The sequence below is a fragment of the Crinia signifera genome, chromosome 5, assembly GCF_055691185.1.
Source record: "Crinia signifera chromosome 5, ASM5569118v1, whole genome shotgun sequence".
In the NCBI taxonomy this organism is placed as follows: Eukaryota; Metazoa; Chordata; class Amphibia; order Anura; family Myobatrachidae; genus Crinia; species Crinia signifera.
The window spans coordinates 215,146,066-215,174,047 of NC_139221.1; the positions used below are offsets into that span (position 1 = coordinate 215,146,066).

General features: G+C 43.0%; 1 protein-coding gene across 3 annotated transcripts in view; it reads left to right on the forward strand.

Annotated features, from left to right (window-relative positions):
* HECW1 (HECT, C2 and WW domain containing E3 ubiquitin protein ligase 1) overlaps nucleotides 1-27,982 on the forward strand; it is a 404,927-nt gene that overhangs the window by 65,940 nt on the left and 311,005 nt on the right. Inside the window, exon 2 of one of the 3 annotated variants that reach the window (XM_083188525.1) lies at nucleotides 14,506-14,563. The exons of the other annotated variants lie outside the window; for them this stretch is intronic. Within the exon in view, the coding sequence (XP_083044651.1) occupies nucleotides 14,537-14,563 (27 nt within the window). The 5' untranslated portion in view covers nucleotides 14,506-14,536. The remainder of the gene's footprint in view (nucleotides 1-14,505; nucleotides 14,564-27,982) is intronic. 3 annotated transcript variants of the gene reach the window in all.

A 27,982-nucleotide genomic window follows, 5' to 3' on the forward strand; every position in this document is an offset into this window, starting at 1 on the left:
CACTGCCCAGTTGTATCAAAATTGGTGAAACCCCTGGGGGTTTGAAATGTACACTATACCCCTAGATGAATTCCCTGAGGGGTGTAGTTTGCAAAATGGGGTCACTTGTGGGGGGGTTCCACTGTATTGGTGCTTCGGGGGTCTTGCTAATGCGACATAGCACCCACCAAAATTCCACCAGAATCTGAGCTGCAAAATCCAAATATCACTCCTTCCCTTCTGAGTCCTGCCATTTTTTGGTCACACATGAAGCATTGCCGTACTCGGGAGAAATTGGGGCACAGATTTTGGGGTGCTTTTTCTCCTTCATACCTTCTGAAAATGAAAAATTTTGAGCCAGAACTGCATTTTTGTGTAAAAAATTTAATTTTTCATTTTCACTGCCCAGTTGTACCACAATTGGTGAAACCCCTGGGGGTTTGAAATGTACATTATACCCCTAGATGAATTCCCAGAGGGGTGTAGTTTGCAAAATGGGATCACTTGTGGGGGGCTTCCACTGTATTGGTGCTTCGGGGGTCTTGCTAATGCGACATAGCACCCACCAACATTCCACCAGAATCTGAGCTGCAAAATCCAAAAATCACTCCTTCCCTTCTGAGTCCTGCCATGCACCCAACTGGTATTTTTTGGTCACATGTGAGGCATTGCCGTACTCGGGAGAAATCGGGGCACAGATTTTGGGGTGCTTTGTCTCCTTCATTCCTTGTGAAAATGACAAATTTGGAGCCAGAACTGCATTTTTGTGTAAAAAAATGTAATTTTTCATTTTCACTGCCCAGTTGTATCAAAATTGGTGAAACCCCTGGGGGTTTGAAATGTACACTATACCCCTAGATGAATTCCCTGAGGGGTGTAGTTTGCAAAATGGGGTCACTTGTGGGGGGGTTCCACTGTATTGGTGCTTCGGGGGTCTTGCTAATGCGACATAGCACCCACCAACATTCCACCAGAATCTGAGCTGCAAAATCCAAAAATCACTCCTTCCCTTCTGTGTCCTGCCATGCACCCAACTGGTATTTTTTGGTCACATGTGAGGCATTGCCATACTCGGGAGAAATTGGGGCACAGATTTTGGGGTGCTTTGTCTCCTTCATTCCTTGTGAAAATGAAAAATTTTGAGCCAGAACTGCATTTTTGTGTAAAAAATGTAATTTTTCAGTTGCACAGCCCACTTGTATCAAAATTGGTGAAACCCCTGGGGGTTTGAAATGTACACTATACCCCTAGATGAATTCCCTGAGGGGTGTAGTTTGCAAAATGGGGTCACTTGTGGGGGGGTTCCACTGTATTGGTGCTTCGGGGGTCTTGCTAATGCGACATAGCACCCACCAACATTCCACCAGAATCTGAGCTGCAAAATCCAAAAATCACTCCTTCCCTTCTGAGTCCTGCCATGCACCCAACTGGTATTTTTTGGTCACATGTGAGGCATTGCCGTACTCGGGAGAAATTGGGGCACAGATTTTGGGGTGCTTTGTCTCCTTCATTCCTTGTGAAAATGACAAATTTGGAGCCAGAACTGAATTTTTGTGTAAAAAAATGTAATTTTTCATTTTCACTGCCCAGTTGTATCAAAATTGGTGAAACCCCTGGGGGTTTGAAATGTACACTATACCCCTAGATGAATTCCCTGAGGGGTGTAGTTTGCAAAATGGGGTCACTTGTGGGGGGGTTCCACTGTATTGGTGCTTTGGGGGTCTTGCTAATGCGACATAGCACCCACCAACATTCCACCAGAATCTGTGCTGCAAAATCCAAATATCACTCCTTCCCTTCTGAGTCCTGCCATGCACCCAACTGGTATTTTTTGGTCACATGTGAGGCATTGCCATACTCGGGAGAAATTGGGGCACAGATTTTGGGGTGCTTTGTCTCCTTCATTCCTTGTGAAAATGAAAAATTTTGAGCCAGAACTGCATTTTCTTGTAAAAAATGTAATTTTTCATTTGCACAGCCCAGTTGTATCAAAATTGGTGAAACCCCTGGGGGTTTGAAATGTACACTATACCCCTAGATGAATTCCCTGAGGGGTGTAGTTTGCAAAATGGGGTCACTTGTGGGGGGGTTCCACTGTATTGGTGCTTCGGGGGTCTTGCTAATGCGACATAGCACCCACCAACATTCCACCAGAATCTGAGCTGCAAAATCCAAAAATCACTCCTTCCCTTCTGAGTCCTGCCATGCACCCAACTGGTATTTTTTGGTCACATGTGAGGCATTGCCGTACTCGGGAGAAATTGGGGCACAGATTTTGGGGTGTTTTGTCTCCTTCATTCCTTGTGAAAATGACAAATTTGGAGCCAGAACTGCATTTTTGTGTAAAAAAATTAATTTTTCATTTTCACTGCCCAGTTGTACCACAATTGGTGAAACCCCTGGGGGTTTGAAATGTACACTATACCCCTAGATGAATTCCCTGAGGGGTGTAGTTTGCAAAATGGGGTCACTTGTGGGGGGGTTCCTAACTTTTAGCATCTTATGGTGCCTAGAAACCTACATGGTGCCTAAAAAATAATCTCATAAAAAGGAGGCTCCAAAATCAAGTAGGTGCTCCTTCTATTATGAAGCCTGTGGTTTGGTCAACGTGCACACTAGGGCCACATATAGGATATTTATGAAAACAAAAGAATTGGGGGAATCAATTTTTAGTCACATTTCTCTAGTAAAATGTACTGTGTTCCTTAGAAAAATGTATTAAAATTGCAAATCTGCAAAAAAAATGAAATTTTGAAATTTCACCTACACTTTGTTTTAATTCCTGTGAAACACCTAAAGGGTTAACAAACTTCCAAAATGCTGTTTTGAATACTGTGAGGGGTGCAGTTTTTGAAATGGCATCATTTATGGGGGTGTCTCACATACAAGTCCCTCAAAGTCACATCAGAACTGAACTGGTCCCTAAAAAAATCAGTGTTTGAAATTTTCTTGAAAATTTGAAAATTTGCTATTCATATCGTAAGCCTCCTAGTGTCCAAAAAAATTAAAAGGAAGTTGAAATAATGATGGAAACATAAAGTAGACATATGGTCTATGTTAGTTATTAACTATTTTGAGTGGTATGATTATTTGTCTCACAAGCAGAAAATTTAACATTTTGCAAATTGCTAAATTTTCCATTTTTTTCCGACATTTTGGTATTTTTCACAAAAAAACACAGACTGTATCGACGAAAATTTACCACTAACTTGAAGTACAATGTGTCACGAAAAAACAATCTCAAAATCACTGGGATAAGTAAAAGCAAAAAAAAGTTATCCCCACTTATGTGATACATGTCAGATTTGAAAAAAAGGGCTCTGTCAGGAAGGCAAAAACATGCTGTGTCAGGAAGGGGTTAAGCCGTGTAGTGAAGCTGCAAACAAGGTATTAGAGGTATAATAAAGTATGCTTTTTTGCATTGGTGTTAAATTAAACCATTTTTCTTTCATTTGACTATGCCTTTGAGCACATATTGAGCACTTTGTTTTCCAGGATCCAACCATTTTTGATGTTACAAAAATAATTGGGGCTATTTCAGTGGGCGGGTATTCACTCTGCGGAACATCTACTATGCATTCCACTGAAACCTTTTGCATGTTTCCTGAGTGTAATTCCGCTTTCAAACTTCTCTGTGAATATTAATGTAATATGAACTTTTCTTAATTATACAAGTGCACCAATCATTGACATCCCAGTATATAAACCATATCAGTTCAGGAAAATTCTCAATGACAGTATGTTACAGCATGTCAGTCTGCGGACTGCTTAAGCAAAGGCAGGTTGTATACCAAGATGTTAAACTTTGAAAAATGAATTCTTCTGCTTCAATTTTGATTTGCATGAATTGTTTTATTATTAATTTCACTCAACTATACAGTCAGGCCCTTTGGCTATGCAAACAAAAGCAAAAAATCATGGCTGTGCCTGCACTAATGCTTCTGTTTCCTGAGCACACAGATTTATATGTTTAGTGAGCAGTGGCCGGTTAGATGCAGAAGTCTTTGTCATGACCCACAGTATCCGAACATCTTAGTTAACTTTGTGTTGTCTCACCAGGCTGGTGCTTCAGTCCTCTCTTAGTGCTCTCAGTGTGCCCACACAATGCTCCCAAGTAGCGCTGGGATTTGCATCTAGGCATCGCTCCTGGCTAACGCTGAAGCCTGTCCACACCGACACTTCATATCGCTCATCTTAGTCACATGCAAATTCTCAACTCCGTGCAGGGCCGGTTTAACAATGGGCCTGATGGAGCTGCAGCTCCAGGCCCACTCTTCAAATAGGCCCATTCTGTAGCTGAGGGCCAGGGCTTTAGAACAAGCCCGGCCCATGGCGCTAGCCTCCCTAGCTAATTCTGACCCCCAGCCCAGTTCCAATGACTGTCAGTTCCCCCTCCGGCATCACAGAAGCTCGAGGTTGATCTCAGTTGAACTCAAATCACTGGGCCTTCAATCTGATACCGGGCTGGTCCATTTGGGTTAATTGGATCCAGAGCAATTGTGGGTAAACTGATTTTTTCATTTCTGAAATGTAATTTCATGGCTGTTGATGTTGTTTGATGGCAGATTTCTCTCAAACCAGTTTCATGGGACCAAAATCATTCGAAGCCCACTCAAAAGTTCTTCAATATGATACTGGTCTCATGTAAATGGATCAGTTAGTTCCAAAGATATAACTGGTTGGTTAAAGGGGGGAGGAGTGGGGGTGGTTTTCTCTCCCCCTCACACCAGAAAATCCAGGGACCATATTCCTGGGCAAGTCCCTGTATTTTCTGGCTCAATCCATGTGTAACCTCTATACTACTCTAATGCCACCACCAGCCCTCACTCTCTCCTTATTACACTAATGCCACCACAATCTCACATTCCCTCCACAGTTCATCAATTCTACCACAATTTCACAGCCCCTCTACATTACACTGGCCCACTGCCAAACTCCACCACATTACACCAATGCCACGTCTACATTATAATCTTGGTTCCACCATTTTCCAGACTCTCCACAATACACCAATGCCTCTTCCACCAAGCAGCCCTTCCACATAACATCAATACTATCCCAATCTTTCAGCCTAACCCCATTACACCAGTCCCTCCCCACATCTATCAGCCCCTACACATTACACTATAGCCACACTCAGCACTCACATTACACCTCTGCCACATCTAAGCCTCTCCACGTTTATTCACTGCTACCCCCATTTTTCAGCTCCTCCTCATTACAGAAATGCCTCTACAACCCACAATCCCTTCAGTTCTTTTTATGCTGCCCCAAATCCTTAAACCAACCACATTACAAAAATGCCAACCTCCACCTACCACTTCTTTGCATTATAGTGGTGCCACCCCCAGATATTAGCAACTTCATATTATACTAATGCTGTCCCCGCTCATCAGCCCTTCACATTGAACTAATGTCACTCACCCCCTTAAACATTATTTTGATTCCACTCCCAGCGTTCATCCTCTCAGCATTTTATCAATGCCATCTTCTCATCTAACCCTTTTACACTTTTCCTAGGGTTACACATGCCCTTTATATGCCATCTGCTCTATGAGCACCTTATATGTCCCTGTGCCCCCTCATGCTTCCTATGCCTCATGGCCCTATATATAGATATCTGTCCTATGTGGGTATTGCACTACTTCCCAGAACATTCCATACACTCCATTGCATTTTCACAGTACAACTCTGTACTATTAGGCTGTCACCTCTGTCCAACATCTGGCCCTACACAGCGCTTCATCTCTGAACCCTCTATACCATGCACTACATCTCTCACACTTGTACTACTGCACCGCATTACATCATTGTACTACTTCACTAGTGCCTGTATACAAAGCACAACTTCCCAAGGACAGGAGAGCAGGTGCCAAGCAAATAAGTAGTGGCTACCATTATCAGGGTGGACAGGAGACAGATGCATTGCCTGCCAGTATTGCTGAGATTTTCTGCTAGGTGGCAACCCTATTTTCAGCCTTTCCACATTGCACCAATGCCACTTTGACCATTCAGCACCTCCTCACTAAATCAGTGCTAATCTACTTTAGCCACAACCAATGTTCCCTCTAATTTTACGAAGGCTGTGTGCGGCTAAAGATTTTGGCTGTGCAACTTTGGAATGAAATTTACATTTTTGTGCCTCACTTATATATAACTGGAAAATTACGTTCAGCATTTGTGTTAACTTTACTTCAAAATTATATTAAACATTTAAACATTCAAAACACAATGTAGTTAATGGGTGAAACACACATTAATTGAGTCCACAACTGCAAAAAGGGACCACTGCTGCTTTGTGCGCTCAGTTGTAATGTCTGTGCGCACGCTCGTCAAGGTGTGTGCGCGCGCACGTGCGCACAGCTTAGAGGGAACACTGGCCACAACCAAATAAAAAAAAAGCCACCCTCATCTCTCAGCCTCTACACATTGCATCAATTACATCTTCTCTCAACCACTCCACATTACACATTGTAAACATTGTATAGAATGCAGTCAAATTTAAATCCTGTAATTTGATAATTCTGTTAAGATCATACAGTTTGCATTTAACTCATTTATTTTGATATCAACATATTATTTTTAAGTAAGTGCTCTGTATTAGTTCATACAGTATACTGTAGTGTAATGAGAGTCACAATAAGTAGGTAAATATATTTAGTTATTCTCCCTTATTTCTTTAGAATTCTATAAATCATATACAGTATCTAATCTCTGTTCCATTTGGGTATGACAACATGATTCCTCTGGGGATTGACAATTGAATATATGCAATTGTAATACCCCTTATACAACACACAAACAACCCGGATATGACCCGGTTAGTTGACGGATCTACCAAGGTGGACATGCGGTGCGATAGGGCCTTCTGAAAATACCCGGGTCCAGCAACGCGACATTACGACCCGGGTTAAAAGAAGGGTTCATCCCGGGTCGGACCCGGGTTGCGTTGCAGTGTGAACGGGTAACCCGGGTCCAGCGTTCGGGGTCCCATTCACACTATAGGGAGAAGGCAGCATCAGTTTCAAGCGCTGCCTCCGCCCCCGATGACGCAACGTTTCTTCAGTCGCTCCATCCCTAGGATGACGTCAGCAACTGGGCTTATTGTCAGGGCGCTGTGGTGGACTTTGCATCGCAAATGCCGTGTTGCTCTTGGGATGGACCTGTGTTCAAATCTTGGGTGTGACCCAGAATTTGCAATGCGAAAGGGGTACTAGTGTCTTGGTTGAAACAATGAAGTAAAATGTAGGTTTTTAGTGTATCACATTTGATTCATTTCACCATTAGATCCTTAAGTGCAGCCTATGTATTATGTATTAGTTAACTGTAGTGTGAAGACAGTTATATAATGTGATGTACCCTTGCTCTCTGTTGCTTATTAGACACTCTGGGTCATATAATTATTTTTTAGGTTGTTTCTAATGTTTCATTGGAATGTCAGCATTATTCTTTGAGGAATATACAACATTTTAGCTACAAATTGTATTTTGGTGCTACTCTAGTGATTAAGCATACAACTTTCGGAGCCCTACTTGGATGATAGTCAGTCCCTGGAGCCCTTCTCATATATATCATAACCGCTGCTATCTTAATATATCTCTCTGGGGTTACTTGTATTGTCGCTCTCAGTCATGGCTGTCTATACTGCTAATTAGACTGGAGTGCAGAGTATTAGATTAGGCTTTCCCCAGTGAACTGTCCAATATTTTTTAGATTCAGCTTTATAAGCCATTCACAATTGTAGAACTTATTTATCTTCTTGCTGCTGCATTAGTAACATCCCCTCTGTGCATCTATCCCCACACAGAAGTAGGTGACTATGGATCAAGGAGGGATTTTTGCTAAATATGAAATTACACTGTAGGTGGCGTCTCTCATAGAGCATCATAGCCTCATGTTGTAGTAGGACATTGCATGGATTGTCTTATTACAGCCAGACTAGTAGCCCAGAGAGTAGATGAAGCATGTCACGTGGCTTACCTGTCATTAGATGGGGATGGGAAATTGCTGTCGATTTGCGGGTCTGTAGTAGGCAGTGGGGCTTAAAGATGTCCTTCATGTCTATTATCCCTGCCCTTCACTATGTCGCCAATGTCTATCATTTCTATCACCATTTCTGGAGAGTCACTAACCCACAGGCCACATCTGTTTTGTTGAGCTACCTTAATTTTCTGGGTTGTGTGCGTTGCACATCACAATGGCAACTCAACAATTATTGAATTTCCCCTGTCACAAAAAAGCCAGTACCCAGACACCTCAATCCGGAGCCACCATCCGTGGTATTGGTTACAACAGCACTCTTGGTTAGTAACATAATTCGTGTGGCTATCATGAAGAAGTAATTTAGAGCCCTCACGTTCTCATACCCACAGTTCTTAATATTTCACACTTCACGTCGTTATGTAGCATGAACCTCTCAGGCTTCTGGGTTCATCAACAAGCACAGAACAGTGTGCTACAATTAAATGTGATTTCATTCGAAAAAGTTTTCCAATGTTACAGGTTTAATCAATTAGACATACAGATAAATTGGTGATTATAGGTGGAATTTCTTTATGTTCTCATCACCACTTTGCAAAATAATTGTATTTCACCTTTTCTTACAGTAATTAGAGTAGATCATTTCTCTCTATTATACTCATTTACTCATTTGTTTGTGTATTTCACATGCTAACATACCTGTACAGCAATAATATTGCTAGCAATGGACTGTGTTAGTCATTTTTGCACCTAATAACTAGTAGATGTTATATATGTTTAGTGTTCTTTGGGGTGATTCTTGTTGATATGCAGCATTGCATAATTCGCAGCGCTGCATGTCTTTCAATTCCGCCCGCTGCCCGCATGGATGTCTGCCCCCCTCGCACGCCACGATCCTCGCATGGCTGCAAATGGATGTTTTGCATAAACATTGATTTTCAGCCTGTGGGACGATAACCACATCATTCGATGGTAGCCAACCATCAAATGATGTGGAAAACACTCTCAGGTGTCTTCATTTTGCGTGTGACCTGCGGGAGGACAGGATAGGCATCCGGTGATGTCAGCTGCCTGCCCCCGGCACCTGCCTCATCAGAGCATTTGCATGAGACACCCAGCCTTTTCATGGGAACACCCATGAAATGCTGGGCGTTCCCATGGGCGAATCCCACGGCCCGCCGCCCCACGTCCGCCCTGTTATGTGCGAGCGCCCGGTGAACACTCTGTTCGCTGCGCCGATCCGACACAATGTATGCACATGCGCAGAAATCAGCAGATTAAAATCATCACGCTTCCATGCGAAAACGCATGGGAGCAAATTAACCAGAATTACCCCCTTTGTGTTTATGTGTTGTTGTACATTGCTGAATTGGGATAAATTCTTATTTGAAATTATCATAAAAAGTTACATTTGATTTTAAGAGTGCGCCCAAAAAACTGTACTTTAATCTTCTCTTAGTATTCATGATTATAGGTAATAGGTACAGTATAACAAAAGAGTTCAACAGAGCTGGCTCATCATAATTCATTTTCTCTCCATTTCCAATGCTATCTCTGTTTGTCTAATGTTTATTATTCAGGGATTCATTTAGGCTTGAAGCATAGAACAGGGACTTCACTTTCAGTGGGAACAGCGCTAGTTTTCTAGGTCCCATTTCCTCCCTCCTGAATACCAAAAAGTGACCTGAAACCTGAATACTCCCAATTACTCTACCGGTAGAAATTAGACACGCTATTACTTATTCATTCTTTAAACGCCTTAGAAGGTATCCAGTTAGGTGCAAAGAAACCTCAGGAGTGAAAACTGCTACTTTCTCTGTTTTTTTCAAGCTATCTCATTTGCTCACCTGAAATAAAATACATTTCTCCCAAAGACACACAGGTTCAGTGAAACCTTTGAGTTTTCACCGGCTGCAGAGCGAAAATGGGGCGGATTCCTGGTTTGGTTTCGCCTGCCTGATTCAGGTGAAACAAAATCCCTGATAAACCACTGCATATCGTGTCTAATTGGATAGCCGCTTGCTATTAAATTACACGTGAACTTTGCTAATGACCTTCACTCTGTATTAACCTATATATTATATAATTAAATCAAGTCTCCCTTTAGCTTTATTTCTCTTGTATACATCATTTAACAGTAATACTGTCAGAGGGAAAAGTCAATCAGAAAACAGATATGTGTGTATGTGTATTTAATCACTGCTTCATTCACAAAATATTTGGTTTTCAATATACAGTAGTATTCGTTCTCAGATGTAACTTTGCATCACTATCCCTTTAAAATAAGCAGACTGTACCAGAGTAGACACTTGTCTATACTGAGGGAATTGCTTGTATACGTGTTGAGAATAATATAAAGAAGATATATCATGAAAGGACCAGCAGTCCCCAGGTTCCCAACTGTCACTTGGTCTGACATGAAATGCAAAGTAATCTTTGTCGTCTCCCATTTTGCCTCCCGTAGGCATTACTTTGCCTTTAGGTAATCATCAGATATTCACCATGCTGTACAGTTACTCTGGAACCTTATCTATCTCATGGCGGCAATATAGAACATCAAGGTGGTCTTTCTACTTAAAAGGTTATTTATCAAAGCCTTGCTGCTTCAAAGACTTGGTGCTAAAAAATGATGGAACTGGTACCAGAGAAAATAAAAAAACATTACTTTTAACTGGAACTGGTATTTGATACATTTCAAAAGATTCTCTTGGGCTTCTGAAGTGTAAGTGGAAACTGTCTTAATTCATCATATGTGGGAAAGGTTTTTTTTCCCCTAACTATCTCTAAGTATGCCAACTTCTAATGTTTATACACATTTTCACCATAATGCACCAATGCCTCATTAAAATATCTTGAAGTATCAGAATATACCCGGATAATATATTTTCTTATTTCTATGGCAACAAGAATATAGACCCGGAGAATAACTGTATTTCAATGAACGTAATATAAAGCAATTCAGTGGTTAAGGAGAAGCAGAATTTGAATTATTGTATCTAAAACACAAGGTGTTGATGTGTGAACCCTGGTCTCTGGTTTCACACAATTATAGTTCATATTTAAAGTGTAGACTAAGGAACAGTTTTTGATTTTGAGATTGAACAATAGGCCTGATTAGGACAAGAATGCAGGTCACATTGCCGCTGTGTCTTTGGATTATGATCTCATATATACAGTAGTACATGCAATTATTCCAGCTGTTTATATATATCAACTGTGTTTCTGTACCAAAGAATTGTAACATCAATAACATCTTGATTCATTTAGGAAAGATTTAAGCAGTGCGCATATCGGATGTGAAATATTTTGTCGACATTAATTTGTTATGTTGACACAGATGACTAGTCAACATGATGAATTGACTTGTCAGAATGTCAAAAACTGACCTGATCTGACGGGTCCAACCTACCTCTGTTGCCCTAACCTCTTAACCCATAGCTGTACCCTAACCCTCCCATTCTGTTGCCTAACCCATTGCTGCCAGCCTGCACAGATTATCAGCGTTTGCCATGTGACATTATGAGCATTGAGATGTTCTGCAGATGCACATGTTCATTGTCTACATTTCAACAATGTCAATTTTTTTTAAATATCGAACTGTTGACTTTGTGGTGATGACATTATGACTAGGTCCTGTGTATACTGTACTCTATAACTTTATTATATTGAAGACTTAACAGTGTCCATAGATATAGACCTGTGTCTTTTTAACAAGTGTGTTGCCACCATTTAGTGGAAAGGAATTGGCCAGGAATCTTCTTAGCCTCTGCGACCATTGGATCACATGTTCCCATGGGTGCCGCAAGTCATCTGATGGTGCCAGGAAAGATTTAATACCAAATGATATTAGGTAGGATGCAGCTTAGATCAATAATGAAGCCGGGGGCGGCGTGATGCCTCCAGCAGAATTACCATATTAGTGCTGTAGCTGCTGCTTCTATGTATGCAGCAACGATACTACCGCCAATTCCATCTGAATCTGACCCGTTGTGCTATGTTACTATATTACAGTACTTGTGACTTCTTCCACTACTGTGCTTCAGCTCTTGTTATTAACAAACTGGACCTATATGTGTAGCCCCACTGTCAAGACACAAAAGGACATTGACAGGTAAAATTAAACACTTACAAAAACTATTTACTGTAAATACAAGGAAATAGTTTTTGCCCACAGTAACCAATTAGATGTTTGCAATAATGTCCAAAATTGTACTAGATATGTCACTCTTTGGGAGGGTATTCGATTATTGATGGATTGTGCACCTAGCTGAATAATCTTCTATTTTCGTAAGTTTTAGCGCGATTTGGATTTAATACCTGTACTGATGTTTCAACTGGTTAGTAAATCTGCCTGGTTGAAAACTATGTGGATCACCGATCTACATTTTTTAACCACTTTTGGTCCAATTTGTGGGAATTTTTGAACACTTTTGGGTGCGTTTTTCGCATGGGCAAACATTTACTAAAAATGTAATTACTTACTGAATTAATTGAATACCCCCTTAGATTCTACATTGATACTTTCCTGTATCATCTGAAAAAATGGTAATGGGATTCAGCGCTCCTAGATTTGATATATACTTCTTGGACAGTTCACAAGTAAGAGTCCGATGGGGTAGGTTCACTCGTCCTAATTTCACAAATATAGAATCCCACTTCCAGGTCGTTGGAGTGCAGATTCTATGTTTGCGTTCCATTACCTCGTAATTGAAGAACAGATGCAGGGCTAGCCGCACACGTCCGCATCTGGCAGCGGAGCGTTTTTATAGGAATTGGCTTCTAATCACATACGGAGTCTATTTATGACACCATCTGATATTATTGATGCGTTTTATATCCAAATTTATGTTTAAGAACTATTTATTTATGTATAATTAGCCATTTTTTATTTTTATAGTGGGTTGTTGTCCACCTATTCCAGCATCCTATAGAATTCAGGAAGTAGGTGTGGTTTATTGCTTGCTCCCTATAAATACCCTGATATGTAGGGTATACACTTCACACTCGGGATGGTCATCGGTGCAGTCGCAATTGATAGTTGCCATCTATGGCGATACTACAACCTCATCAATAATTTGTACAGAAAAGACTGCGCTTATAAAAACCAGGTGCATGTATGTCTGAATTAACGCTCACCACTTAATTGTAAATAAATGTATTTATTAATAAGAATATATCAAATTAAAAGATTTTTATCATATCAATAAAATATACACATACAAACTCTACACAGAATTGAAAATCGGTGGCCACCTATAAATGATAAAATAATGTTGCTTCTCAAAAGAAGCTTGCTTTGGGCTTGTTGAGCTATAGAAATAAGAATAAAGATAGCTTTTCCCAAGGGGGGGGGGGGGACGACGACAATGTTAACAGCCAATATAATGATCTCCGGTCTCCGCTTGTGGTTTTAATGGATATTGTCCACTGCACTTTTATAGAGATTTCATACTCACAGACTCCACGTGAAATTGTAGATGTTGGGCCGTTGTTTGAGTTAGCAGGGAGGCAGGAGAGCTTGTGTAGTATAACTCAGTCCGTAGCTCTCCGTTCTACACCCGCAAATAGCCGATGCCGTGACGCTGACCCAAAGCCGGCAGTTTTTGTCAGTCCAGACGCCGTGTCTCTCACACACGGCTGGGGTTTCCTCCGTCAGGCTGGCCCGTGAAGCTGCAGAGTAGCGTCTCTCACTCGCTCTCTGTAAGCCGTGATAATGGGTGTTAGTCTGTTTTCTCCAAACCGTTTGGTGTGCAGGTTTCAGAATGATGGTAAGCTGTGACAGGTGGCTGATGAAGGTCCCTCCTAGGAAAAGAATCACCGGGCAACTTTCCTCTAACACGTTTCACTCGTATTGGAGCTTTTTCAAACCTCATCAATAGTAACAAACTATGTGATGGATGACCATCGATAGTTTTACCTATCGATGGTCATCCATTTTCTTTGACGTACTGGCCTGTGGGCCAATCAGAACTTGGGCTGTCAGGGGCAGAACTATGCTCCGTGTCCCAGCACCTTGAAAAGAATAAAGACTTAGGTTTTGCTGTGACGTTGATGGAGGGAAACCTATGTCTTTTGGCCTAAGCGGAAGGCCCCCAAAGGGTGCGGAGTATCTTCAACTTATTACTGATACTTCTGAAAACCTTTTTGATGAGAAGTGTTTTGTTTTTCTTTATGCATTTGAGGTAATTAGGATGAGTGAACCTGAATTTAGAAACGATAGAACCTACCCCATTGGACTCTTACTGGCGAAGTAGTAGGTGAATACTTTACGGATTTAGCAGCACCTCGTGTTGAAACGCGGATTTTCTATTCTGTTTGTTGGTTCATATACCTCAATATGTTTTCTGAAAAAGTTTTCATGTATATGTATTTATTATGAATGGTTACTAAGTGCTTTTACATATAGAAATATTTTTTACTGCATGTTAGATAGAAATGTATGTTAGGATTCAAGATTCTACTTGCCTATTCATGCTACAGTAATGTACAGTGTGATTAATGTATATGGACCTATTGCTGAGTTACTCTTATTGGACTTTTCTCTAGGAATTGATGTGCTTGCAGTTGGCGGGTCATTATGCTGCTGCACCTGTGTAGTGTTAAGGTTAGTGTGTTTTTATGATTCTAATTCCATCCATGCCATTCCATTATAAATCCACTAACCATTCATAATGGAATGCATCATAGCCCTTAGCTGGCCCTAATTATCCACCAAACTAAGTTCATTGCATTATCCAAAGCATTTTATTTGCACATACTGCAACAACTCCAGAAGGCAAATATAACTTGGCTTTAAGCAGGAGTGGAGGAGATAACACATACAATATATAATAAGGCACAAATAAAGTAGGTCTAGATAAGACAAATGTATATAGAGAGAGAGTATTTTCTGAAAAGCACTATGAGCTTGGACAAGCATGCAGGTAGTGGTATAATTGCTCCCGGCGCCTGCACGCTCTGCAGTTCAGAGGAGTGACAGGTGAGCTTTCTGAGCTGTGGATTACAATGCGCCTGAACAAGCCCTTAGAGTTTTACATCTGCAACCTGCTCTAGCAGTTATAATCACATATACTCCCATGTCCCTTTATATGATTTAAGATAAAACTACACTGGAGATTTTTAGTGTGTGGATCGTGTGAGATTAATGGCATAAGCCAAATCTCAGTAGGCTTGTATGGGGCAGCCACACAGGCATCTTTTATACTGTCTCAATGTAAAAGTGACATGTGTAGTCCCCAAGGGATCCATTGGTCACGTCTTGCGACTTGTATGAAGCAGTAAATCTCACAGTCTGGACCTGTTTGTTGTGGCCGTTATTCTTAAAGGTCATACAATTAAAATAGAAGCCTTATTTGTTTTGAACCATTGTTGCTGATGATCCATTAACAAAGTCTTCCTTGTGCTTTTTTGTGTAAGTTCCATTACAGTATTACTTTTATCTTTCAAGGAGCATCGTCTGCACAGAAAATGCATGACAGTATTAAACCTGAATATATACCACCTTGTCCATTCAATTAATGTCATACTTGTCATTTATTTTGTTTCTTTCCCCTCTGGGAGAGTTCCTGAAGGGTAGATGCAGGCAATTCCTGAAGCAGGCAAGGAGATCACATCATTATGGTTATTCCCCTATGTCATGCAGTGCTGCAAAACACGGCATCACACACAGGGGGTTTAGCTGTGTGATCTGCTATAAATTGGGTCATAACGGCCTGTTGTGTCCTGTCCTTTTCTTTATATAGTGTGCGGGAGGAAGGAGAGCTAGTCTGGGGTATATTATGGGAGTGTAGACAGGTTTCGTAATCATTCACAGTATGAACCTATGTGACTGTATTTGCAGGGTTGGATTTTAGGAAAGGCTTTGTATTTGATGAGATCATAGTTGTAAGATAAATAACTGAAACATGTAAGTTGAAATTATTGTTCACATATCTGATCAGATGTGAAAGTTTCAATTAGCCACTCCTTAAATACAGTTGCGCAGACAGACCAAAGCTATTTTACAGGTTGAGTCTTCAATATGCAAAAAGCTTTGGGCCAGAAGTATTTTATGTATTGGCTTTTCTGTATTGTGGATATTTGCAAGAAATAATGAGATGTAGGGCGGAATGTAATGACAACCGAGTTGATTGGCAGTGCGGAATGCAGGCCGAATTCAAATGTTTTTTTTTTTTAAAGGGACAATCCCTTACACGGCATGGTTTTGCCTTGTAAGTGATTGCCCTTTTAAAATAATGTCCGAGTTCGGCTGCCATCCCGAACTGCCACCAACTTGGCCGGCATTACATTCTGCCTACAATGTCTGACTGGGGCATGAAGATCCCTCCATGGGCACGCAACGCTAGAGTCCCATGCTTATGGGTGTGGGCAGGGGGTATGTTTAGCCAACACAGATGCTTGGGTAGCCATTAGAAAGTGTATGGAATTTTACAGATTTATGCACTGTAAAAAAGTGTATAGTCCTGTGTAGTATATATAAAATGTATAATGTGTCATTTAATAAGTGCACAGTCTGGAACCTGATGCCAAGAGGAAGGGGTGGGGCCCACTGTTTTGCCTGGACACATGTTGGCCATGAATATCTTGGGAGGGGGCAAAAGGCTAAACAATAAATGCATTTATGTTTCATATACACATTACGCCTGATACTGGTTCAATTGCAAAAGCAAATTCTCTCTAATGGACAAAACCACTGCACTGAAGGTGCAGAGAGAGTTAGATTTGGGTGTTATTTTCTTTCTGTGCAGAGTAAATACTGGCTGCTTTATTTTTACACTGCATTTTAGATTTCAGTTTGGAGTACAAACCCCACCCAAATCTAACTCTCTCTGCACATGTTACATCTGCCCCACCTAAAGTGCACACGGTTTTGTCCATTGGAGAGACAATTTGCTTTTGCAAGTGAACCAGAATCAGGCTCATTATACACATAGCCAGAAAGTTATTTTATACAATGGGCCGGATTCATAAAGCAATAATACCTGCAATTCTGAAAGAAATTCAATGTGCGAAGATGTGCTAATGTTGCTGCCGCCTACAATTGTGTGAAGATGCCCTCCGGCCTCCTCGATGGTATCAACATCTGCATACACACACAGTGGTGGTCACGGATCCTTTGATAATCTACCATCTGAGTGACCCCATGGTCATGGAGAATGGCTGCAGGGACTGAGATGCTCGCTCTGTATTTTCTGTATACAAGATCTGAGATGTAGGCAGAGACATACCACACAAATGTCCACTATACACCTGCATTTTTGCCACAACTCCATGATTCCTCCCACCAAATGGTGTCCTTGTGTCAATCATTTGTGAATGAACTGCAGACTTCCTTGCAAAAGTAACTTGGTGCTTGCGCAGTGTGATCATGATGCATGCACATACACAAATTACTTTGTTTAATATAAACCTTATACACCTAGCCTGAAGGTAATTTTATACAATAATTCTAATGTTCGTATTCTAATTTTGTGAATTATGAATTTTTGATTTTTGATATTGAAATTTCGGATATGGGATTCTCAACCTGTAATTAAATGATCACTTTTTCTGTACATGTTCGATGTATCACATCAGAGAAAGAGAGCACCCAAAACTCCTGGTGCCTGGTGCATTCACTAAATCGTATCTTGTTGGTCTGCCGCCTGCTTCACAGTGCAGGTAATTGTGATACGTATAGCAAATTTGGGGGTTTAACAATGATGTTTTTTTTTTTTTTTTTAATAACATTTTATTGAAAATTTTACAGAAAGAAGGATTGACATGTAGATAAAAAGAGTTACATCGAGCAAGACTTATTGTGTTATTTGCTACATACATTGTACTATGATTTGTTCACAGAGATACCATATAATCGTAATATCTTGGGGGGTTCGGGTAAAAGTTGACTTTTGCCGTACATCATTTCAGCGATCACTCAGCAGTATCTGCTTATGTGAAGGGGGTTAACACATAGAATTTTCCAATTTATTCTTACTCTAGAGAGCCATTGTTCTAGGGTTGGGTTCAGAGCCCATATTGAGTTAAGATGAGAATCGCATTATTGGGGGTTCTGCGGTAGCATACAGTATTGATGGCCTTTTAGCCTTTCCCGATTATAACCGTTTAACAAAACATTCTTAATATCCTAAATACAAAGGAGGGGGGGTGGAAAGTGTGGGGGGGGGGAAGCTGACAATACAAGGGGGACATGACTACAGTTGTCTAGTTGACTTTGCCTTTCCTATGGGTAGACAGGGAAAAACCCTAGGCTATCTGTCGCAGTAGGAACCATGTTGTGCTCTCAAAGACCTTCTGGATGGATGTCTGAAGTTCTATATTTAGAGTAAGGATATAGGTTTCCCATTTAGTGTAGAAACGTTTTACACCTCTCTCTATGTCACACAGCGCTGCCTGGCGCTCAAAGAACAAGATCTTAAGAAGTGAGTTTTTTAGTTCTGTCAGTGAGGGGGTTGCCTTCTCTATCCAATGCGTCAGGATAAGTTTTTTAGCCAGGACTAGTATCAGTGTTATGAGGGGGATAATCTTCTTTTTGTTGGGTCCTAGGTTCCAGGTGTTGAGGTGTAGGAAGAGCAAGGGGATAGGGTCGTAAGTCAGTTGTAGGGTGAATGTAGTATTTAGAAAGTCTATCAGTTTTCTCCAAAATAGTTTTATACTTCTACATTCCCAGAAGTTGTGGATGTAGGAAGCACCTCTTATGTTGCATTTTGGGCATAGGCCTAAGTCTCCCGGGATAAAATGACTTCTCTGTTGCTGGGAAATGTAGGCCCTGTTCAAGAATTTAAGGTGTGTTTCTTGGAGTGTTGCTGATTGAAGATATTTGAGGGAAATTGGAAGTTTCTTTATTAGTGTTAAAATTGGTGGGATGGTAGGAATATCAGTCTTCCATTTAAGTTCTAGGTTTTGAAGCAGTTTATCTCTTGGGACAGCTACTAGAGATTGGTATAGATTTCTGATCCTATATCCCAATATGTTATGTTGGCTTATTAAGGATAGGACGGGGTCTGGGTTGACTGGGGTAGAGTAAGCTTTGGGGATGGATTGTGCATAATGGCGTGCCTGTAAATACATAAAAAATTGTGTTCTAGGGAGATGGTACTTTGCTGCTAAATCTGTGAATGGGATAATTGTGCCTCCTGGATCAAACACATTGCAGATGGCTGATAGGCCTTTCTGATGCCACTCTAAGTACAACGGGTTCTCCAGCCCTGGGGTGAAACCTGGGTTTCCCCAGAATGTAATATGTGGTGTGCTTGCTGGGTTTCTGTTAAAGCCTTTGTGGATAAGATTCCACATTCTGTATGTTTCTCTAAATAGTAGATTGTTCTTGATACTGCTAGGGATTGCGCTTCGCGGGGAATGAAGGAGTGCTGCTGGTGAGTATGGGTAAAAGAGAGCTCGCTCTAGGAGATCATTTGTGTAAGTTGCCCTGTTTAGTAGCCAGTCAGTGGCATATCTAAATTGTGCTGCGTGGGAGAAAGCTTGAGCGTGGGGGAGCGCGAATCCTCCGTCCTGTTTTGGGAGGTAGAGCCTAGCTATAGGCATCCTAGGTTTTTTTGCTGACCAGATAAATTTCGTTATCATTTTGTTATATCGAGAGAGATCGGATTTAGAGAAGGTGAGGGGGAGCATCTGCAATATGTATGAGACCTTTGGGAATATAACACTCTTGATCACCGTTATCCTTCCATATAATGAGAGGGGGAGGGTCATCCATCTGTCCAGTAATTTCTCAATTGATTGCAGCACTGGTTTGAAGTTGGCTACATAGAGCAAATCTAGACGTAAGGGTATCATAATTCCCAGATATCTCATGGGGGAGGTGCATATCGCAAACTGTTGCATAGCGGGATGTGTGTCTGCGTAGTGAGGGGGCCATGCCAGTGGCAAGAGATGAGATTTATTGTGGTTGACCTTAAATCCTGCAAATTTGCCAAAGTGTTCTATTATTGTCATAGCTGCCGGGATGGATTGGGGGGGGTTTGAAATAAAAAGTAACATGTCATCAGCGAACATACCTAGTTTTATCTCTATATTCCTCACTTTTATGCCTGTGAAAGAGGGGGAGGTTCTTAGTTGGACTGCCAAGGGTTCCAACGCAAGGGCGAAAAGAAGTGGGGAGAGGGGGCAGCCCTGGCGTGTTCCTCTAAGTATCTGGAAAGGCGGGGATAAGTAATTGTTAGTCAATATCTGGGTTTTAGAATTAGCATATAAATTTCTGATAGCAGATATGAATGGCTCCGGGAAATTGAAGTTTTGTAAGGTGGTGAACAAGTGGTCCCAGGAGACCATATCAAAGGCCTTTTCGGCATCTAGGGAGAGAATTGCCTGTGGTTCCGGGGCTTCAGAAGACTGCACCCATTGCATGGCTGTAAGCAGTTTTCTAATATTTAATACTGAGTGGCGGCCCCATATAAATCCAGTCTGATCTTTGCTCACTATGGATGGTAATAATATTTTGAGTCTGTCTGCAATGATCTTGGTGTAGAGCTTATAGTCAGTGTTGAGGAGCGATATGGGGCGGTAAGAGGCGGGTAGCATGGGGTCTCGGCCTGGTTTCAAGATGACTTTGAGGAGAGCTGCATTAAAGTAGGGGGGTGGCGGGGAGCCCTTAAGTAGTGAGTTGAACAACATAGCTAAGGGAGGGGCGAGTTTTGGGGCTAATAGTTTGTAATATTCGCTAGTTAGCCCATCTGGGCCCGGAGCTTTTCCCGGCTTAAGTTGGCCAATTGCTCTAGTTATCTCTTCTTCAGTAATATCTGATAGTAGGGAGGTGGTTTGTTCTGTCTCTAAGGTCGGGAGTGGAAGGGCCGACCAGAAGGAGGTTTTGTGTTGCTGGTCTATTGGAGTAGGTGAATATAATGCGGAGTAGAATTTATGTAATGTGGACGATATTTCTTGGCCTTTATGTTGGAGGGTACCGTTTTCATCTTTAAGGGCTGTGATAGTTGTGGGAGCATGTTGTCCATTTAGTATATTGGTCATTAATCTATTTGATTTTCCCCCGAATCTGTAATATTTGCTCTGGGTCTGAAATGACATTCTGGTTTCTATTTTAGACAGGTGGGCATCAAAAACTGTTTTGGTCTGGTCATAAGCTATTTTATGGGCCGGGGTGGGTGAGGTCTTATATGTGTGGTATGCAGCAGTTAGGCTGGCCTGGGCTTCAAGATAAAGCTTTGTTCGTTCTTTGCGTATGTGTGAGTGGTAGGAGATGATTGCTCCTCGGAGCACCGGCTTGGAGGCCTGCCAGAATAGATGGGGTGAGTCTGTCTCTGTGGTCAGGTTGTTGTGTTTGTAATCCAACCAAGTGGATTCTAAGAGGGATTGGAATTTAGAGGAATTTGCCAGGTGGTTAGGAAATCGCCAACTAATATATGGCCCTCTGTCTTGGACCGTACGTAGGCTTATCCAGCTAGCGGCGTGATCTGAAACCGAGATTGTCTCAATTCCTGTGTCATGTACTAAGGGGAAAGCTCTCGTAGAGAGTAAAACATAATCTATGCGTGATAGTGTATTGTGTGCTGCAGACAGGCATGTAAACTCTCTCTCAACTGGGTTACAGGCTCGCCATACGTCTGTCAGGTGGAGGCTAGACATCAAGTACGGTAGGCCTCTTTTCGAGGGGGGTCTCCTTGTGGGAGCGGTGGATTGTCTATCTAACGCATTTGATACAACTGTGTTGAAATCGCCAGCCAGCACTATGGTGGTGTCAAGAAACGGTGTTAGCAGAGTTACCAGATTACGGAAAAACACTCTAGAAAATGCATTTGGGGCATATACATTACAAAAGGTATATCTTGTCGAATGTACAGTGGCATCCACGAGCACCCATCTTCCCTCAGGATCAGTCAGTGTAGTGTGAACCTGGGTGGGAGTTTATTTTCTTACAAGGATGACAACCCCTCTGGATTTAGAATTATACGGGGACGCCGCCAGCAGCGCCCATCCCATGGTGTTCAGTTTTAGCGTTTCAGAGGGGGTTAGATGCGTCTCCTGAAGGTATACTACTTCTGCTTGAATTTTATGGAGATAAAGCAGGGTTTTCTTTCGTTTGGACGGCACGTGGAAGCCACCGACATTTAGCGTAGCTATTTTCAGATCAGCCATATCTATTCATCTGGGCGTACGGATTCCAGAAATCTGGAAATCTATTTATACAATGCAACAGACCTAAAGTTACATATATCCAAGAGTTTACTTCGGCTGAGTCAGTGTTAAACAAAATGGGGAAGAACATGAAGGGAAGGGTGGGGGGGGGGGGGGGGACACATGAGAGTCCCGGGAGCCGGGGCCATGGCATCCAACTGCGTGAGCCAGGCAATTGTCAGAAGCATAGATTGCATATATACATGTTTCCGACTCTCAGGCCTCCCATGCATCAAACATTGTTTTTGGTCAATACAAGGACCTCCGGATGCCCAGTAGTAGATCTGACTACTGGGTTCCGTACTAACAGGATCAGGGCAGTTACTATGCATAAACTATCAGGCTCGCCCCAGCCTATATAAAGATTTATAACGCGGGCCGCTATAGGCCCCTAGAGGTGGCGACGCTTCACACCTCCGCCATTGGCATCAGGCACAACAGGTGCAACACTTAATCATTAGAAAACCTTATTTGAAACTTTATCCATTGACAGCTAATTAGGTACTTTTTAAATCAGTCTAAGATGTCACAGTACTTAGGGGGGTATGAATCACTTCCGTGATGGGGAAAGGTGGGGGACCTGGAGATGGTGTTGGGGTGTACTGGGCCGTGGATACCAAGTTCGGGTAGCATAGTCAAAAAGGCCCTCAGTGAAAGTCTCTGCTTCCATGTCTCCAGTCCCCAGTACGTCTGATTATCCCCGGGGGAAACAGCATTAGTAAAATGCGGACTGGTGTAATCTGGAACTCCAGTGGTTTGCGGGGTACAGGATACATGGGTTAAATAGTTACTCATCTGGGCCCGCAGGAGAGAAGGTAGCCTGGGCCTGTTCTACCAGATAGCATTCTGCGTCCTGTGCGGTGCTGAATTCCTTATAAGAGGACCCAGAGAATATCCGCAGCTTAGCGGGGTAAAGGAGGGCGAATTTGGTACGATCCTTCACCAGTCTGGTGCACAGTGGGGAGAATTCCTTTCTAGCCCTTGTAACCTCGGCCGAGAAGTCCTGAAAAATGAGCAATTTATTGCCGTTCCATTGTAGGGTTCTGTTTTGTTTGAAGGCTGACCATAGCGCCTCCTTGTGCTGATAATTGAGGCATTTGAAGATTACTGCACGGGGTCTGGCGCTGTGCTCTTCACGGATGGGCCCTAGTCTATGGGCTCTCTCAACTATCATACCCGTGCAGGCGTCCTCTGTATGTAATAATGCGGGCAGGGTGTGTGCTATGAAAGAGTATAAATCAGGGCCTTTGATCGTTTCAGGGAGGCCTATGATGCGGAGGTTGTTCCTTCTGGAACGATTTTCCAAGTCGTCAAGTTTGTTTTGCACTGAATATGCTGTTTTCTGGAGGGATTCTGTAGCTGCCTTCAGTGTGTGAATGTCCTGAAAGGCCTCTCCCAGGTGTGTCTCATTGGCAGTCACCCTTTTCGAAATTTGCTTCATTTGAGATTTAATGTCTTGTACTGACTGCTGCAGTTTAGCTGCAGGGGCATCTAGGATAGGGTTAATTGTGTCCTGAATTGCTCTCACCATGTCTGCATAAGTCAGTGGTGTTGCTTGAGGTATTGGGGGGGAGGAGGTGAATAGCTCTGGCTGTGTAAGGAGCAAGGGCTGTGTGTCTCCCTCACTTACTTGGGAGCGCTGAGGCTCAGGTCCCTGCAGCGCTGTCTGTGCCTGTGTCTGGGTGCCGGCGGCCATCTTGGATTGAGTCCGCGCTGGGAGAGGCGGCTGGCGCTGAGGCACTGGTGCTGTCTGCTGCGTGGGGGCTCTCTCCATCGGCGCCAGCGGTGGTCTGGCGGCTTACTCCGCCGGGTGTATGGAGTGTCTGGCGGGGAGCGGAGCGACGCTGGGCTGCTGGGCGGCTGGGGCGGCTGGAGAGCTCAGCACACTGCGTCCTCTCTCATCAGACCCGGAACCGGAAGCCTTAACAATGATGTTAAACTTTCCACACTGCCCCCTTCACAGCATCATGAGCCTCTGCATATTAGACTGGGCTTCTCCCCAAAAATTGGCAACTATGACCTGGTACCAGCCAAAGCAAATCTTAAATTAGAAACTGTGGGGCTAAGGGGCATGCTCGATCCCTTAACCTTAAATTATATATATAAAAATATGCAATTGCATTGCGGGACAGGACCAGGCATTTGAGGTTGTCTTGCCCTGTACTGGGCCGCCCCGCATGCTAGAGACAGCAGTGGGATTTTTGCAAACTGGGCTCTGTACCCTGAAATTAGTAATAATTGGCAAACACTGTATGGTTGAGATTTTTGCAGATATTTGTATATATGCAATGACACTTTGTTGTACTGCAAACAGGACCGGTGGTTGGTGTTATGCAGCTGTTGCTACATGGGGGGGGGGTTTGGGGATGATGCAGCAAACGCTCCGTCGCTCCATGTGGGGGGGCGGCGTTTGATGTGGCCGTCGCTCCGCGCGGGGTGACGGTGCCGGGTGAGGTGAGGCAGCGAGCGGGCATTGCTCCACAGGGGGGGGGGGGGGGAATCGGCGCTCACCTCCATCCAGGCTGGGGGGGTGTGATGCGACCACCACTGCATCACTCCATGGGGGGACACGAGCGATGGCCCCCACCGCATCGCTTGGGGGGGGGGTGTCGGGTGAGGGGGGAGAGTTGCCGCTCACCTCCTTGGGGGGGGGGACCTCCTGCTCCTTTCTTCCACCCTCCAGTGGCCGGTGCCCTAGGCAAATTCCTAGAGCTGCCTAGTGGTGGCGCCGGCCCTGACTACAAAACTTTTAATTCCTATGCTAAAAATTTGGTCACCACAGGCAAAACACCCCAATATTGCCACTCTCATGATTAACATACATTCAAGTATTAATTAATAATATTAATGAATAGTTAATAATGCAATTAAGTAAACATGTGGGAAAACCTATAAGCTATACACTGTACAATTTAGGAGTATAGATAAAAGCAAAGATTCAGGGCTGTAATTCTTTAAGGACAGCTGGATCAACGTTATTAAATTAAGTCCTTGGGATGAAATATAGATTTTTGTATCTCAGTCTTGAAGAGTGTTTAGCATTTAAAGAGAATCTGTTGGACTAAAAAGTGATTTAAAGCATTTCAGTGCAATCTAATATGTCTACTTACTAAAACTTAGCTGTAACAAAGATTTCCCTTTGTCATTTATTGCTGAAAATCATTGATGGTTGCAGTTTATTGAAAAAAACAAAACAAAAAAAAACTGGTCAGTAGAGTGATAGGAACTTTCAGGGCTGGAGTCCTCCTTAGGAGAAACCGTGGTGGGGTGTTCTCTTCAGTAGAAGTTGAAAAGCACTAAACTTGCCATCGGTAATCCTTATGCCCCGACACTTTAATAACTTATCTAAACTTATCTATCTTAACACTAAAATAAAGAGACAGACACAAGTGCTGGCGTTTCAATATGAATGTCAAATTTATTATTGACAACTATTTATATATATTGATCTTATAAAAAGAGGGTGGCGGCCCTAAAGAACGGTCATAGAGAAAAGAAGGGTAAGATGACATCACACCATTCACACAACGTTGGTGTTCAACTCTCCCACGCAACCCACCCGTGCGGATGGTGCAGCCCATCCCCTGTCCAAGGGGCATGGGCTCGTGGTGTATCATTGAGGGGAGAGCGCACCCCACTATCCTCATATCAGCATTTGAACAAGGACCGTTCTTTACCGCCGCCAAGAAAGATAGAAAAAATAGGGAGGGAGGGTGGGGAAATTCGAGCCAGAGAGGCAGATCACCTGACCCTCTGGCTATTCCTAACTGCAGGAACTCCTCCCCTGCTCCCTAATTGGCTATTGCTGCAGCATCATAGCCCCCTTAACAAACACAACTTAAAGTGCAGGCATCTCGGATTCCTTCAGCAGTTTATGGCACCTCTAGCTTAATCAGCCCTCAGTTCTCTTTAGTAGAAAGCCTTCCCCCCTTTATTAAATATAAGCTTAAAATGCTAGAAAGACATACAACCAAATATATTTCTCCCCAACTAGTCAATTTTGAAAAATAAGTCACATTTGGTAGTATTTTCTATTATATAACATTTACGGGCACACTATATCGCCAGTGGATTAGTGTGGCTACATCTGTATGTACAGTATATAGGTGTTCATCATGTTTTTTTTTACTGATTTTTTTTTATACTTAGGGGTCTGTTTATCAACCATTGTGAAATTGCAGTGATAACTTTCATCTGAGATTTTTGTTTACCACAGTTATAAAAGATATTGTATCACTGCAATAAAACAATGTGACAACCCCCGCAGAGATCCTGTGAAAATGGAATTCTCCAGCTTTCACAACGCCACTCGACCCGGATCAACTGAGCAGCAACCCAGCGATAATCCAGGTTTTGACTGCAATGTGCAAAGGATATTAATTATTATTATTTTGCATGAACATACAGTACTTTGGTAAGTTGCAATTGAACAGCAGGCTAATGAAAGGGACCACAAAAAAAATGAATGATGTCACTTTGGGGGACCGGGTCGATAGGTAAAAATTGGGTACTTGTTTCCTAGAATGGCGCCCACTAAGCAATTTGCTTAGTGGGCTATTCTGCATAGGGAAATCGCATCGCATCGCATTGCATAGCATGGGCCATTTTAGGGCCATGCGATGCGATTTTCCTGTGTAATTTATTCACTGCTCTCTCAGCCCCGGGCTATTGCATCTGCCGCAAAATCGCATGCAACCGCATGCGGTTTTATAGGGTGTGCGATGCCATGACATTAGGTATACAATAATATGATTGTACGTCCCTAAAATAGGTTTAACGCACCCCCCACTATCCACGCCACCCCGAAGCGTGGCAAGCGCAGCGTGCCCCGCGAGGGGTGGCGGAACGCATTCTATTACTTTTTTCATTACCCCACTATCCACATCGGCGTGGAGCTAATTTTATACAGAGCCCGAAGCGTGGCGAGCGAAGCGTGGCGAGCGAAGCGTGGCGAGCGAACATGGAATACATGTAAAGTAATCTGCGGCCCCTCGTGGGGCTCGCTGCTCTCGCCAAGCTTCGGGCACGGTGGCTCGCCGCGCTCGCCACACTATATATAAAATCAACTCCACTCCGACGTGGATAGTGGGGGAATGAAAAGGTCGGAGGACGCATATTTTTGGGACATACAATCATATTATTGTATAGCTCATGGCATCGCACATCCTAATAAATCGAATGCGATCGCATGCGATTTTGCGGGACATGCGATGCAATGCGATGTGATATAGTGGGGTACAATGAGCATAGAAAAAATTACATAAAAAGGTACTTGTGTAGCTTCACGGCGCCACCTCGCATAGTCTTTGTTTGAAACTTGGCAGCTTGCCAGACTCTGTGTTTACTGTGCACGTGCCGCTCTAGCTGTTCTCAGCGCAGCGCCTGCCTGCTGTACATATGTAATCTACGTTATCAGCGTAGCGCTGGCGGCAGCAGCAGCGCGCGCTGCCCAGCGCTGACAGGTCACTGTGGTACTTGTAGTTCCACAGTGAAATAGACAGTCCTGCACACCACTGACAACGGTGGCATGTAAACTGGACACCCCGGCACACCGCTAACGTATGGGGCTTCTAAACTAGACACCATGGCACACGCTAAAATTTAGACCCTAAGCGTCTAAATCCAGACTCCCTGCACCCCAGCACACGCTAAAATTTAGACGCTAAAGCGTCTAAATCCAGACTCCCTGGAAACCGCTAAGAAGGGGGCATCTACATAGGGGTGCATTGTGCAAAACACTCTTAAACCTGGTCACAATGACACTAGTCGACGTAACAGCTGTCGACCTTGTTAATTCCATTATCCACGCCCCCCTGAAGCGTGGCGAGCGCACGCGGTACGCGTCCCACCAACCTTTTCATACACCCACTATCCA